A 15,418-nucleotide genomic window follows, 5' to 3' on the forward strand; every position below is an offset into this window, starting at 1 on the left:
CCAGCGCACCCACGCGCTAAACCGGATCTGACCGGCTGCTGCTCCCACCGTTCAGTCGAGCGGCTCTTCGACCGGTCGCACTTCCACGAAGCCGACACCCAAAAATCTTTTCGGACACCCATGCCACCGCCGCAGACGCTCGCCCACGTCAGTACTCGTCACCCACGGACAGCGGCAGACGACTTTCGACTCTCCCTTTTAGACGGCTACAGATCTGTCTTCAAGTCCAAGTCGGCCACCTCTCGCAATTTTCTCTTCAGCTAATAAGACAAAATGAAAAATGCCCTAATTTTGGAGAAGATAGGGATAATTACAAGTTTGCCACTATTCAATAATTACAAAATGCCATTGGGCCTTTAAATTTTCAAAAAACCCAATAAAAAACCACTTAAAAAACTTGTTATTTTCTACTCTTTGTTCATCCTTAAAAATAAACATTTTCTAACCCAGCTTGTAATTCAAAACAAATTATAACATGTGTTGTGTAGATAATGAATGGTGGTTAACTTTTAAAGGCTTATATATGCTCATAAAAATAAGAATAGAATTATTAGAGACTTATGGATGCGTTTCTCAACTACAAATTATAGAAAACAAAATACCAAAAACAAGAAATTAAAGGAAAAATATAAAGAAATTTATGAATAAAAAGGGAGAGAAGTTTCTAAAAAGTCCTTTAATCTCTTCAAAAATCCATGAAAAATCCAAAATCTATAACTAAACATGCAAACAGTGAAAATCAAATACCGAATTAGAGCGTTCTAACAATTCTTAATTGATCAAAACAATGAATGAATCCTTAAATGCTCAAATGAACAAAGGAATTGAACATGTAGAGATGACCATAACTCAAACTCTATCAATCAGTTTCCATTTACTATACACGAACTTCAATGTAATCAATATTCATAGATCCAAAACAGAGGCTCTAGAAAATAACAAATAAAAAGGAAAATGAAGTAAAAACAGTAGATTCACAATTCTCAATAGCAAACTTCCTAACACAATAGGATGACAACCTCTTCGACCCAAGGATTTTAAGCTCAGAATCACTTCCAATAACATAAATTTCAAGTTCAACATCACTTTCAATTTGTTAAGCAATTTAGGATAAAATAAAAAAACTTAAGAAAAATAGAGCACTTACCCAAAATCAAAATTAAGGCAAATAAACAGAATCAAAGGTGCTTAATGAAGATGTCCAAAAAGGTCAATGAAGGAAAAAAAAGAAAAGAAAAAAATCAAAATTATCAAAAAAAAAAAAAAAAAAAAAAAAAAAAAAAAAAAAAAAAAAAAAATTAAAAAAAAAAAAAAAAAAAAGAAAAGAAAAGAAAAGAAAAACAGAGCACTTACCCAAAAAAGCATGAAATCTAACAAGAGAGGCTACTGTGGCGCTCAACTGACGACCACACAACGACCCTACCTTGAAGATCGATGGGCGATGGCAATGTTCGCGCCGGCGAGAGGCGTTGAGATAGAGATAAGCAGAGAGAAATTACCCAAAACCCTAGCTGCATTCGAAGATAATTTCTAGATCTATGATGGATCTGGAATTTTTATAGGGTATCTTCGGACGCTCAAAACACTAGCGTCGTTAGTTATGCCTAACTCCCAATACTAGAAATTACTCATCGAGGGTTCATATAATCTCTCGACGCTGTAATATGTCAGCGTCGGGAGATATGTATCTTCAAACTCAATGTTTAGAGATAGGCTTCACTGTTGGGAGAGTCCTAAAACTCGCAATTCGTAATCATGGTAACATATTCTATTTATCAATAAAAATATTGTTGAAGGATTTATTCAATAAAAGTGTTATTGAAATTGAAATTGCATTATGTTATAAAATCCAATAAACGAATCCATGGCTATAGTATAAATACTGTAACTTTATGTAGAGACATAAAGGAGGAACAAGTTATAGTATATAGCTAAAAAGGTCTATAAGTGAAGGAACTCTTTGGGGAGAGAACCTTGAGTGGAAGCGGATCGACCAAATTCTATTTTCCATTGAATATAAATTTCACAGTAAACAAGAAACAAGATATGCATTTAATTATAAATTACAGTATACTAAAGAAAGGGTTTTAAAAACCTCACATTTGAAGACTTTTCTTCACGATTTCCCTCAAACAATTCACAAATTCCTTGAAGAATTTCTTCTTCAAGAATAACCTTGAACAAGAACGAAAACTACCACGAATGTTTCCTCGGTATTCACAGGGTGAGAACCCAAGAGTGGTAGGCTCTGGCTATGTTGGTTTTGAGGGAAAACTTAATGTAGAGGAGGAAAGAATGAGAACTCTCTAAAAAAACTCAAACACATATAACTCTTCTATCGTCTACACTATATCCAAATCATTCAACCAACCTTAGTAAGAAGAATAAGAAACTTTTTCTTTTCTACTTGCTAAAAATAACCACCTACCACTTACATGGGTGGAGAGAAAAGAAGGGGAAGGGAGTTGTAACTCCCTCCCTTATTATTAAAATAATAATTAATATAAATGTAAATATGATAACTAACTTATCATATTATATATCTATAATGAATTATATGTTATACCAAATATAACATATAACCTATAGTTTTAATATTGTATCACATACAATATAAACTATAGTTTCTTTTCTCTTTTATATGACATTTAATATAAATCATATTTATATTAAATTTAACAACTATGAATCCAATTCATAGAAAATATATTTGAATCCTATTCAAATATTTATTTCCACTCATTAAGCTATAATGTATCAAATACATTATAACAATTATATCACATATAATTGAATCAACTTATTATATCATATATAATTAAATCCCTCTATTAATTTGAACAATTCAAATTAATCCAAAAACCGACTCTCAATTAATCCTAAGGGGACCTCATGGACCTATAACTTGAAGTTTCAATAGTACATGAATAATTAACTAAGCTCTTTAAATACATTATTCACCATTCGTTAACTGTCAGGCACTCCACTAAAGACCAACAGCTACACTATTCGCACTACAGATAAATTTCTGTATCCATTGGATATAACCAATCAATATTAAAATGACCATTCACAAATTACTCGTAAGTAAGCTAGGCCAAATTACCGTTTTGCCCTATAGTTACATCTAACTCCTTAAGTTCCACTGATCCCTGTAATGAACAATAGATTATAGTCCAACTATGACTAAACCCCTTTCAGGCCAGGAGAGGGTGTGACGCCACATTGTTCAATACCCAAAATCAACTTTTAATGGAGCAATTTATCTACTTACCCTTACCTTGGACTCTACGAAGGATGAGATTGGGAAACTCGTCCTGGGGACACTATGGATGCAACCTACTTTGTATATTGATACAAACGACGTGATCCTGAAATTGTTCATATGGAGACATGCAAGTGGAGGTATCCTATGCAAAAGAGTTTTTGCATAAGACTGGACCATGAAATAGTCACTTTTCTTTATCACGACCATTTACTGTTAAAACTGATTATTTCAATTCGATGATCTAGGGTAACTCGATCCTATTCCTAAGCTAACTATGAACTCCTATTTATTCGGGATTATCCTTTGATCTGCATAGGTGAGAGTAGTTCAACAGCACTACTCAACAAGCCTGTCATTTTTGGGGTAAGACCGGATAGATAGCTGAGGACATAGTCCTTCAATATGAAATTCACTCCTACCCGTTTTAGGCCCCGCCCTCTCATGGCCAAGAGGGACATGGTTTATTAGTTGGACTATAAACCAATTGTTCAATAGAAGATCAGTGGGAGCTTAAGAAGCAAGATGTATTTACAAGGGTAAAACAGTAATTTTGACCTAGCTGTAAATACGAACGATCTGTGAATGATCGACTTTCTGGTTATGGTTGAATCGAGTGGACAAAAATATATCTACAGTGGGGATAATGCAACCATCGAGCTATAGTGGTATGTCTCGGTGATTTATGAATATTGATTGACTCGGGTTAAAGAGTTTAACCTATTAATCTCAAATCGTTGGAGCTCATGATTTGTAGGTTCATAAGATCCTTCTATTAGCTCGTAAAACATTAAATCTTATATTAGAAAATTGAGTGAATTTGAAGTGTTCAAATTCAAAATTAGGGTTTGGATTTTAATATGTTCAATTTCAATTTTAGGGTTTGGATATTATATTCAATATAATTAAGTTTAAATTTATCGAAATTGGAGGTGTTTTATTAATTTAATATTTGATATTAAATTATTAATTAATTTTGTTTAATTAATTAATTATTTATTTATTTAAATTAAATCAATTTCAATTTAGAAAATTTAACTTTAAAATTTTAATTAAGTTGAAAAAATTGAATTAAATTAAAATAATTGAAATTGAATTGAGTGGAAAAAAATCCTACATTGAGTCAAAAGTGGATTTTTCCACATTTTGATACCTTGCCCACTCACTTAGTGCTAATTGAGGTGTCTATTAGCTAAATGTATGAGTGCTTGCATGCTACATCTTGTTAAATACTTTATTATTCAGATGTTTGAAACGATGCAATCTAATTTTCTAAGATTTTCAAGCAGAAAATTGTTTTTGCTTTCAAACTCTCCTAAACCCTTTCAATTCCTCTCAAATATGAGTTTCCACCACTCATTCCAAGGCTGAGAATAGTAGAGAGACTCTCTTGATAGTCTACTAAGGATTTAGAGTCCAATTTCGTTTAGAGAGAAAGGATCAAGAAGGAATCTACAAAGGTATACATACTCGAAACCCATTTTACTTGAAAAACTATTTTAAGCATGCTTTAAACTCAAATTAAGTGTAGTTAGAGTGCTTAATGATTTTGTTTGCTTCCGCATTTTTCATGTTTATCCTATCTTTCACATCATCATGCGACATTGAGTTTGAAGACGATACATATCTCCCAACACCATAAAACTAGCGTCGGGAGTTATGCATCTTCAAACTCTCAGACCCATCACGGAAGATGTGAAACGTGTCTTTCGACGACATAAAACTTGCATCGAAAGTTACGCATAACTTTCGACGCACTAATTAACCCGTCGGGAGGTAGGCCATATTTAACCAGAACTCTTGCCATTGGTTACACGTTGTCAAAAGTTACTTATAACTCCCATTATTTTACAGCATCTGGAGATAGTGTATCTCCCGACGGTGGTCTTTAATGTCAGAAAATCGTCTTTTTCTTGTAGTAACTCTTGTAACATTTACAAAGTGGGTCTTATCCGTAGCGTCGCTAGGATAAGGCACCCAACCTTATCCATATACTACATACCATTTAGATTATTAATTGAACCTGATCCACTTATATGTCTACCGTATACTGTTCAGGATACATAAAATAACCTTGTATCTTAGTTTATTGAATTGAGTTAATGCAATCTAAATGTCAAATAAAATAACTCCCCATTTTATTAAATAAATAATTCATCTATACAGTTTACAAACTATGAGAACCACGAGATTTAGGGCACTAACCCCAACACCAAGATGGTGAAGAGAGATGTGACATTGCATAGTTAATATACCTTAGTGCCGCAAATATGGGCAAGGTTAAGACTCAAGACTTTGCCTAAAGTAGATGCAAGTTGGCTAGAGTAATATATGAGGGAAAATACACGTGTAGGTGATGTACATGGCCAAATAAAGTTCAACTCTGCATGAGTAGGCATGTATATGGATTGGGTTAGGTTAGGTTGAGGGTATTTTTAGGACCAATCCGAAAATTTGGGTTGGTTGGGTTGGCAACCCAAATGACCCAAATAAAGTCTCCAACTCAATCCTTAAAATTCGGGTTAGGTAGGGTTGGGTTGGATTGTCGGGTTAAACTTATTTTTTTTAATTAAAAATATGTAAATTTATATATTGCACATGACTAATAACTAAAATCTCATAAAATTCAAATGTTAAATACCAAATATCTATGATATTTATTGCAAACTTTATACAAAGACAAATATCATAAAAAAATTTAAAAATTTATTAAAAAATTCACAAATTAATCATTACAAAGTAATCAAATTTTAAAGATATATATATATATATATATAAAATTTAGGTCGGGACCCGACCTAACCCAACCTATATATATATATAGGTTGGGTTGGGTCGGGTGGACCTAAATTTTTTTTTTTTAGTCAACCCACGACCCAATCCAACCTAACAAACATAGAAAAAGTTTACCCCAACTCAATCCAAGAACAAAACTAACCTAACCTAACCTAACCCTTATATTTTGGGTTTGGTAGTCCGAGTTGTTTAGATCCCCTATGCATGAGTTCAATTCGGTTGAGGATGAAAGAACCTTGCCTAAGGTCCAACAAAACTTCAAAGAGTCAAGCAAAAAGTAGATTGAAACTTGAGTTTTCCTTAAAGTTGACCATGATCGTGTGTAAATCATGGTGTCACACAATTGGAGAGTTATGCCCGTGACACCAAACGCCTCTAAATGGTTAAAATGTAATTTTTGTGTATCCCTATGAGAATTTATGGCTCCGCTTGTGGCTTACAAAACACTCATTTCTTACTAATTTATGGCAACATTATAGCTTTGACATCTCTCAAGATTTCTCTTTGATCTGGAAAATAATATTTTTTTTAATAATATTCTTCCCATCTCCTAGATGAGGAGGAGGTTAGATTGTAATTTTGTTGTTAGTTTTTTCTTAGGTTCCTTTACTTAAAAAACCAATTGATTAAAAAAGACAAATTTATATATCAAACTACAAAAGGAAATATAGCTAGAAAAAGGAATAATTTGTCCATTATGCATCTCTTCTCTTTAAGTAGAGATAAAAATACTTTTAAACCAATTGAAAAGTTTCACATGGGATAATCAACCATTGTTATTAACTAATTAAAAAGAAGAAGATAAAATAATACTAATGAAATCAAAGAACAAAAGGAACCAAAAGTACCAAGAAAGAAAGAAAGAAAAAAAAAAAAAAAGGTGTATGATTGTTTTAGTACTATTTGAGGGAAGAGAACAATCCTTTGGAAGTTGGTTTTGGAATAACCTCAAATTGTCTTGGTAATAATCATCAAATCAAATGGTACTTTCTGACCCATTTAAAAAGCCTTAATTGAGAAGATAATAAAAGGTGTTGTATTTGGGCAAATTCCATTAAATTCCTTGAGATGTCTCCTCTGCAAAACCAAAACGCTCCTACATTACAGTACACAACAAATGTGCTAAGCACGGTTCGATTTTAGTCCCGTTTACATGGGAAAATACCCTCCATGAGTACACAATGACTCTATAATATCGGTCGAAACTGTAATGTTGATTGAAAACGATATTATTATAGATTCGATTTTCTTTTTTTCACACATTTTTTCTCCGCCCGACATTGTACATGCATATTTTTTTTATTAATTGACATCAAAGGACTAATTTCCTCTAATGCACGTTGCCTACACTTGAACCCATTCCAATCAAAAGAGAAACGTTTGCACCTTCGATTCACTCAAACGAGCCATCCGATGAAAACATAGTCGTAAAAAAGATTATATATAATTAAAAGGTTAAAATATAATACACTCGAATCCTCAATTGAGATATATATATATATATATTCAAATCAATTAAAAAGTCTCACTTTAAATGATGAACAAGAAAAGAACATAATGAAAGAACACTAATAAATTCAAAGTACAAAAGGAATCAAAAGGAGTTCCAAGAAAGAAAGAAAGATAGAAAAAAATGGTGTGTGGTTTGATTAATTTAGTATTTGGGAAGAGAACATTCCTTAGGAAGTTGGTTTTGAAACCTCAAGTTGTCTTGGCAATAATCATAAATCAAATAATACTTTCTGACCCATTTGAAGAGCCTTCTTTGAGAAGGTGATAAAGTGTTGTATTTGGGTAAATGCCACCAATTGCTTGAGCTTTCTCCTCTACAAAACCTTGCATTTCCTCTCCAAATACAAGCATCAACCTTATAATCCCCAAAAGAAGCAACAAAAGGCCCTTTTGACCAATCAATTTTCTCTTTTCCACCCCTTGTTGCCCAGCTGTCACCATTCCATAGGCTCACTTTTAAGCTCATTGGTTGCCACCTAGGATATCCCACTCCTTTGTCTCCATGGTTTCTATATACTCTTATTGGCACCCAATCCACCATGAACCTACATCAAAAATTTAATTAAAATTAAAAATGATCAATAATGGTTTTATTAATGGTCATTTTAAAAGTTGTATATCTAGCCTTTTATGGAAAAAACATGGTTGAAAGGTCAATTCCTATATGTTGATGGGTCTTATAACAAAGAGACAAACATGATGCAAAAATCAAAATAGGATTTTCATCTTGCCATGTATTGACCCAAAAATTTTAATTTAATATCATATCATTCAATACTCTCCTTTACTTGTAGGCTTGAAATATGGAGACAACCCAACAAGTTGAAATCAATATTAATTTGGGAATAAATAATATTGCAAGGGTTTGAACATAGAACTTTTTGGACCACCTGCTTTGATATCATGTTAAATCACCAATTGATCTAAAAGTTTAAGCTAATGGGTGAAAGCAAATTTTTAAAAGGTAGATAATTGCAATAGGTAGCACTTTTAGAGTTAATAATTAAGTATATAGCAATATTTTTAAATAATTGTAAATATAACAAAATCTATTAATGGTAGATTCTATTGCTAATAGACTCCTATTAGCATCATGGTTTATCAATATAGACTTTAAAATTCTTTTACATGTTGTTATATTTACTAATATTTTGAGTTTGATTGCAATATTTGCAACGGTCCCATTTAATATCATATAGTCTGACCATAACTATAATATTGTGTCATACTTTCATGTTCAAAGCCATACCTTCATCTTATTTATGTATTTATGGGTTGTTGGCTAGAAGAAAATTTAAAAAACAAAATCCATAAGAAGTTGAGAAAAGTGATTTTCTTACACAATTTGGTAAATGTTCCACAGAATTGAATAGGTATGGAAGTCTTTTGTTGGATCAAACCACAACTTAATCCTTTCTTCCCTATCATCAAACCCATCAGCAAAAACATTTGTTTGAAGAATAATTGGCTGCCCTTCCACATTGCCAAGGAACTCGAAGTCGATTTCGTCGCGGTTCGGTTGATCCGACGTCAACTACACACAGTTCATCAATAATTAATGTTTCACATAAGAACATTGATGTATACTAGAAAGAAAAAAGAAACCATGTGACTAAATTAAAGACATGGAAATAAGATATCACCACTTACATAATAAGCCACAACTACACCAGCAGAATGGCCAGGAACTAGTTTGATTTTCATGTCCATTTGACCAAATAAGAACATCTCATTTGATGCAAAACCAGCTCCTATGGATGAGAGAAAAAGTATATGAATGAAGATCAATTCAATATACAATACAAAAATGGTGAAAAGACAAGAGAATATCTCATGGTATGTTTAAGGCCTAATTAATCATCATTTCCAATAATTTTGGTTGACAATATAGAAAAGGAATTTGAGACTCTCTCAATAAGCCTTTTTGTCTAAAAATTTAGAAAATTTATTCATATTGTGCACTTTCTTAAATGAAAATTACTAACCCATTTTTTGTCTAAGTCAAATAAAAATATTCACACTAATGATAAAGTCTCATTTTAAGATATAGGTGAAAAGGCTAAACTGAGATGGAATAAGTTGTAATATCTAACCGTATAATCGGAGGATAGAGATAGAGAGAGAGAAAAAAGTCGAACAAAATTTTCAAGTCATCGAGTTTCGTGAAAACCTGTACCTGAATCATTATCGAGCTTCAAGTTTCGTGTTCGTCCATCGACCGAAGTGTTTACGTGGGAAGGAGACCATGTGATGAAGAAATCTTTATTGTAGTTCCCAGTAGAAATGACAGAAGCAGATGAAAATTGAAGCAAATTTAAAATGAAAACTCCAAAAAAGACAATAGTTTTAAATACACACTCATTTATGGATTTATTTTCTCCTCTCATGATCATAATATTGGTTGTTGCTTCATAACAAATGTTGAAGGAGCTCTATTTATATATATAAGGGAAAAATTAGAAGAGAAAGGAAAGAAGTTTTTGTTAAGAAAGAATATCTTTAGAGGAAAGCAAAGAAAAATGCTGGTTGTTAGAATCCTTGTAAGATATTATTTTAATGAGTATATATTAGGTCAAAATCAAGAGAAATAAAATTAGGTTGTGTTAAAAAGAATAACTTGAATGTTCAATTTTCTTGGATTTTTTTCTTTTTCTTTCTTTCTTTTTGAAAATTTTAATTGATTCCTTCCCTCCTTTTGTTGTGTACAAGTATTATTGTCTATATATTGTGAAAATAACCTTAACTTAGAAGGACTTTATAAGTTATAACCATCTTGAAATTGTTTGAAATTTGTTTTTAATTTACCGCTACTAATTTTTGTTTTTAAAATAATAAGATTTGCTAGAATTAAAATGTTTGGTTAAAATTTTTATGTGAAGATACATCTTTCGTTATTGTTCTTACAATTTACTTAGTTGGTTTTGGTAAGCAAAGATTGAAATATTTGTTGATATATCCATAAGTCAGAGAATTCAACATCAATATTAAAGATTGATTGATATTTTCGATATACTTTATCAATATACACGTAAAATATAAAAAGAAAAAGCTCATCTATTAGTCCTAATATGAATAACATCAATATTGAATACTAATATAACAGGATTTATAACTTAGTTTGGTAGGAAGACTAACTTAATTGATTTGAATACTTTTTTTTTTTTTTTTTTGTATAAATATTGATTGTATCCACACATGCGCACACGTGCACGATCTCCATTCATGAGTCACGTGTAATTGTGATGTAATGTGTGTGGTTTTGCATATACATTTTTTTTTCTTTGAAAACCTATGAGCTTATAAATGGTTGTACGATAATTCTTGTTGACAAGAAAAATAATGGAGTGTTCGGACCTCTAATTTATCTTGAGAGGAGTTGACTACTATAGCCCACTGAATATTTGGGTCTCCTATTATAATGGTTAATTGAAAAGATTTCAATTATTATTGTTCGCATATAACCTAAAGAAATAGTTTTTTTAATAATAAGAATAATAATATAATAATAATAATATATTTTATTATTATTATCAATGTTGTTATTACTGAAAGATGCATGTAAAGGAGGTTTTGCGCACTTATGAACTCCCAAAATGGACTTTTTTTCAAAATCTACACAAGTAAGAAATATTTCTCCAAAATTTAAAAATTGTTATCATAAACAAAAGAAAGATCGACAAGAAATTTTGAAGGAGATAACACAACATATATTTGATATATTTATAACACAATATATTCAATAATATATTGAAAATTTCAAGAAATAAATCATGGTGTATTGACGTATATTTACATTTTTCAGTATATTCAACATATACAAGATCATGATGGAGAGATAATCGATTTTCAGTTAGGCATATAAAAAAAAAATAATGAAATTTTCTAAAATGAAGGAAACTTTAATTTGAAATATCGGTATTAAATGAATATCAACCAAAATTAATAAATAATAAACACAAAGTCAAGATTCAAATCAAATGATGCTAATAAGAAAATAATTAAATATTTCAAAAAATTTGAATAATGGTGCAAATGTTAAATTAGTCAAAAATTAAAGCTAAAAACTCATAAAGAAATAATTCAAAATTTAGGACATCTACAGAAAAATATGGTTTACAAAGGATTTTTTGTGTAAAAATTTATTATTATAACTCACACTTACCTACAGTAAAACTATTTGAACACTCTCATTTTCTTGCCGTGTTTATTATTTTGAAACTATCGTCTCTCCTTATTCGTAATCTAAACTAAGATAGTTTGTATCTCAAACACATACTATTATAACTCGACTAAAATATTCAACAACTCAAAAACAGAATATCATCACCCACAGACTATAATAATCACTAATTATAATAACTAACTCAACGCCCCAAATAGCTCCTTAAATGTATCTTGAATTGTATTCATCTTTATATAATGGGAAAAAAAAACATAACAAAAACAAAATAAGGTATATAGTAATTTAATTGCTTAACAAATACTCATTACTATACAAGTTAGATAGTTGAGTATCTTCAAAACCAAGCTTAACTTAATGATTTATCTAAAAACAAAACCTAAGCCAGATTTGAGTGTTTTGCTTTTGCTAATCTTTTTCCAAATTACACACAATTTTGGGTGCATTTGCTCTCTACTTTAACATTTTGATATACCAACAACCAAATAATTTAATCACTTTATAATAGACTTCTTAAAATAATGTTCAACAACCCATCCATATAATAGAAATAAATTGGACTCATAATTGAGTTTATTTAAAGAGTATATATTATAGGCAAGATTTAAAATGTCGATGTCAAGGAAACTGTCGAGGTTTGAATTTCATGAAAATTTCGATAGAAATATCGATAAAACGTTGATGTCAGTGAATATTTATGAAAAGTTTATAAAAAAAAGTTTAAAAAATAATACATTTATTATTTAATATTATATTTACATTAGTGACATTTATGGCTTGTTTTTATATTTTGTAGATTTTTCTATGATATAATATAAATGTCAATTCACCCATCATGGGATATTGAACCATGCATATGTGAAATATTGATAGAAATATTGCAATGTCGACGAAAAGTTAATGCCATGATCATATGGGAGATTTTTCTTAAATAAAAAACATAAATTGTGCTAAATAGACACAAAATTAAGGGATGTTTTTAAATATAGAAAAATGAACCAAGTCTTTTATAAATATAGTAAAATGTCACTATGTATCGTTTATAGACAGTGATATATGATAGTAGAGTCTATCACTATCTATCATAGATAGTTATATTTTGTTGTATTTGAAAATATTTTCAACAATTTTAGTATTTAAAATAATTATTCAAAGTTATGGTATATTTACAAATTTATCTATAATAGGTTTAAAAGATTTTTTAAATCAAAATGTTGTTGGGTGTTTATGAATAAGGACAAGATTTTCTAAATCAGACAGCAGAGAAAAATTTGGCGATGAATAAGAAGAAGAAGAAGAAGTTGAACCCCTATTTTGATGATGTTAAATAAAGAAAGAAATTAGGTATGATTTTTTTTTGCAGAGGGTAGACATTAAGGTGTTCATGGGTCAAATTGGGTTGAAAGACTTTTTAAACACAATCCAATTATTCGGGTTATAAATTTTTTCAACCCAAATAACCCAAAAATGAATCAAATCCAATCCAACCAAGAAATATTTAGATTGGATTGGTTCAGGTTAATCGGGTAATTTTTATTTAAAATTTTGTTCTAAAACGAAGCAAAACGTAAATAGGTAAAAATCTAATTTAATTTTCATATATTAAATTAAGATTAATAACTCAATTTCAATTTATATAGTGAAAATTTTCTTTTTATAGTGCAAAGAAACTAGTTGTTGAAGAATAAATTGTTCAAAAAATATTGGAATTAAATAAATTAAAATCAATATATCTATAAATAATTGTGTTATAAATAATAAAAAATATATTTTAAAGTTAATAATAAATTCGAGTTGGTTCGGGTTGGTTTGAGTTATATTAGGTGAACCCATGAACCAACCCAACCCATAACATTTTCATTTATTTGAACCCAACCCAACCCAAATCGTACGGATTGAATTGGATTGATCAATTTTTTCGGGCCATCAAATTTTTTGAACACTCTTAAAAGACATATATGTAAAATTAGAAACTATTGAATACTTGTGTAACATTAGGTCCAAACTTGACCCGCTTGTGGGCTAAAATAGAGTGGATCAAGTTCACTATAGTGGAACCAAGTGGGTTCATTAGCTTAACCCACCAGGTACTTGTCAAACACCATGTAAGCCCAATATAGACCCTTTCTTTTTTCTTTTTTTCTTTTTCTTGTTTTAACAAAGAGTAAAAATTCGAATATATGACATTTTAGATGGTTATATATGTCTTAACCAGTTGAGTTCCGTTCAATATAAAAGTAAATATCATAATGAATTTGCTCAAAATCTAGAACAGAAGATTCATATGGAGGTATAAAGTTGCATTTGGAATTCGTGTTTACAAGAGTAGAAAGTGATTTTTGGAAATTCTTAACCACCTTCTTTGTTTGTTAAATTAAATTATTAATTAATTTAAGAGAATCATTTTTAAATTCTAACTAACGTGTGAAAGCTAATAGTAGTAATTTTTTAAATACTGATTTTCTAAAAGTCTGCTAATTTCTTAACCATTTAAATAAATATATTATAAAAATACCTTCCATATTAATATATTTTCACATATATTTTCAACTTTTAATTTATTCAATTTTTTTGTAAAAATTCTTTTTCTTAAAATTTTATCAATAATTTAGATTAAAGTTGAAATTCAAATCATTTAAACTTTTTTTAAAAATAAATATTGTAATAAATTATAAATTAATTGTAAATGTGAAAATAATTGAAATAATAATTAATTTATTATTATATTAAATTACACAAATTTAGTATTAAGTTATCTAATACAGTAACTAGTTTTCTAATTTATAACTAAAATTTACCAAACACTACTTTACTTGTTTTCATAATTTATTTTTCAAAAGGAAAAGCTAATACTAATTATTTTAAAAGCTACAACACCTCAAACTAAACCTAAATTTTGTAAGTCTATTCGAAAAGAAAGTTCGTTTTTAAAAGAATTAGTCCAAAAGTTAGATGCACCAAAAAAAAAAAAAAAAAGAAAAGAAAAATATTCTTAGGGTCTTGTATTGACTTAAGAACAAATTGTTTTTAAAAAGCTAATTTTTATTTGAACACTTTTGACAAAAAGTGATGAAAATATCTATTTTGAATGGTTACACTCCAATCTTTTTTATAATAACTTTTTTTAAAATTAAATACTTGAAAATGTATTCCAAACTCAATTTTAGTGTGAGTAGATTTTTTTTAGTTCAAAAATTTGTAAGGAGGAGGAGGGAGATTTAAACTTTTAACCTCTAACTAAAAAGTATATGTTAATCAATTAAGTTAAATTTGACCGAAAGTCGAGTAAAAAAATTTAAACTTCAAATATATTGTTAACCTTAATTTACTCTTTGGGAGTCCAAATTAACACAAAGGATCTATCTTTCAAGTTTTAACTCTGATAATCTCCCATTGTTATCCATTAAAAGAGCTTCAAAGATTTAACTAATCTTTATCTCTCTTCCTATCAATTCAGCCCCATAAGTCACTAACATTGATTTAATCTCACAATTAAGAAATGGGAACCAGAAAATTAAAAATAAAATAAAATAAATTTCAACACCCACCAAACAAAAGCATTAACATGGGATACTTCTCATTAAACTTCACAAAGAAAAGAAGAATTAAAAGAACATTTCCTTTTTCAAGCTTCTTTTTTCTCACTGATGAACATCCAACAACTT

The 15,418-nt window shown here is 29.7% G+C and overlaps 1 protein-coding gene across 1 annotated transcript; it reads right to left on the minus strand.

Moving 5' to 3' along the window:
- Positions 1 to 7,537: 7,537 nt before the first annotated feature.
- LOC120091445 (probable xyloglucan endotransglucosylase/hydrolase protein 10) lies at positions 7,538 to 9,972 on the minus strand. The gene is made up of 4 exons (XM_039049474.1): positions 9,750 to 9,972; positions 9,224 to 9,324; positions 8,914 to 9,107; positions 7,538 to 8,118 (listed from the first exon to the last, which is right to left on the minus strand). The coding sequence occupies exons 1-4, from the start codon at positions 9,964 to 9,966 to the stop codon at positions 7,716 to 7,718; spliced, it is 915 nt and encodes a 304-aa protein (XP_038905402.1). The 5' UTR covers positions 9,967 to 9,972; the 3' UTR covers positions 7,538 to 7,715.
- Positions 9,973 to 15,418: the final 5,446 nt, after the last annotated feature.

This window comes from Benincasa hispida, chromosome 11 (genome assembly GCF_009727055.1).
Source record: "Benincasa hispida cultivar B227 chromosome 11, ASM972705v1, whole genome shotgun sequence".
NCBI lineage: Eukaryota > Viridiplantae > Streptophyta > Magnoliopsida > Cucurbitales > Cucurbitaceae > Benincasa > Benincasa hispida.

Bases quoted from the DNA above. Each gene is read 5' to 3' on its own strand.
- LOC120091445 (XM_039049474.1), bottom strand. From the start codon at position 9,966: ATGATCATGAGAGGAGAAAATAAATCCATAAATGAGTGTGTATTTAAA. The intron at 9,325-9,749 runs GTACAGGTTTTC...TCTCATCCATAG, and splicing joins GAAGCTCGATAATGATTCAG to GAGCTGGTTTTGCATCAAAT. The intron at 8,119-8,913 runs GTAAGAAAATCA...TTTTTGATGTAG, and splicing joins TGGAACATTTACCAAATTGT to GTTCATGGTGGATTGGGTGC.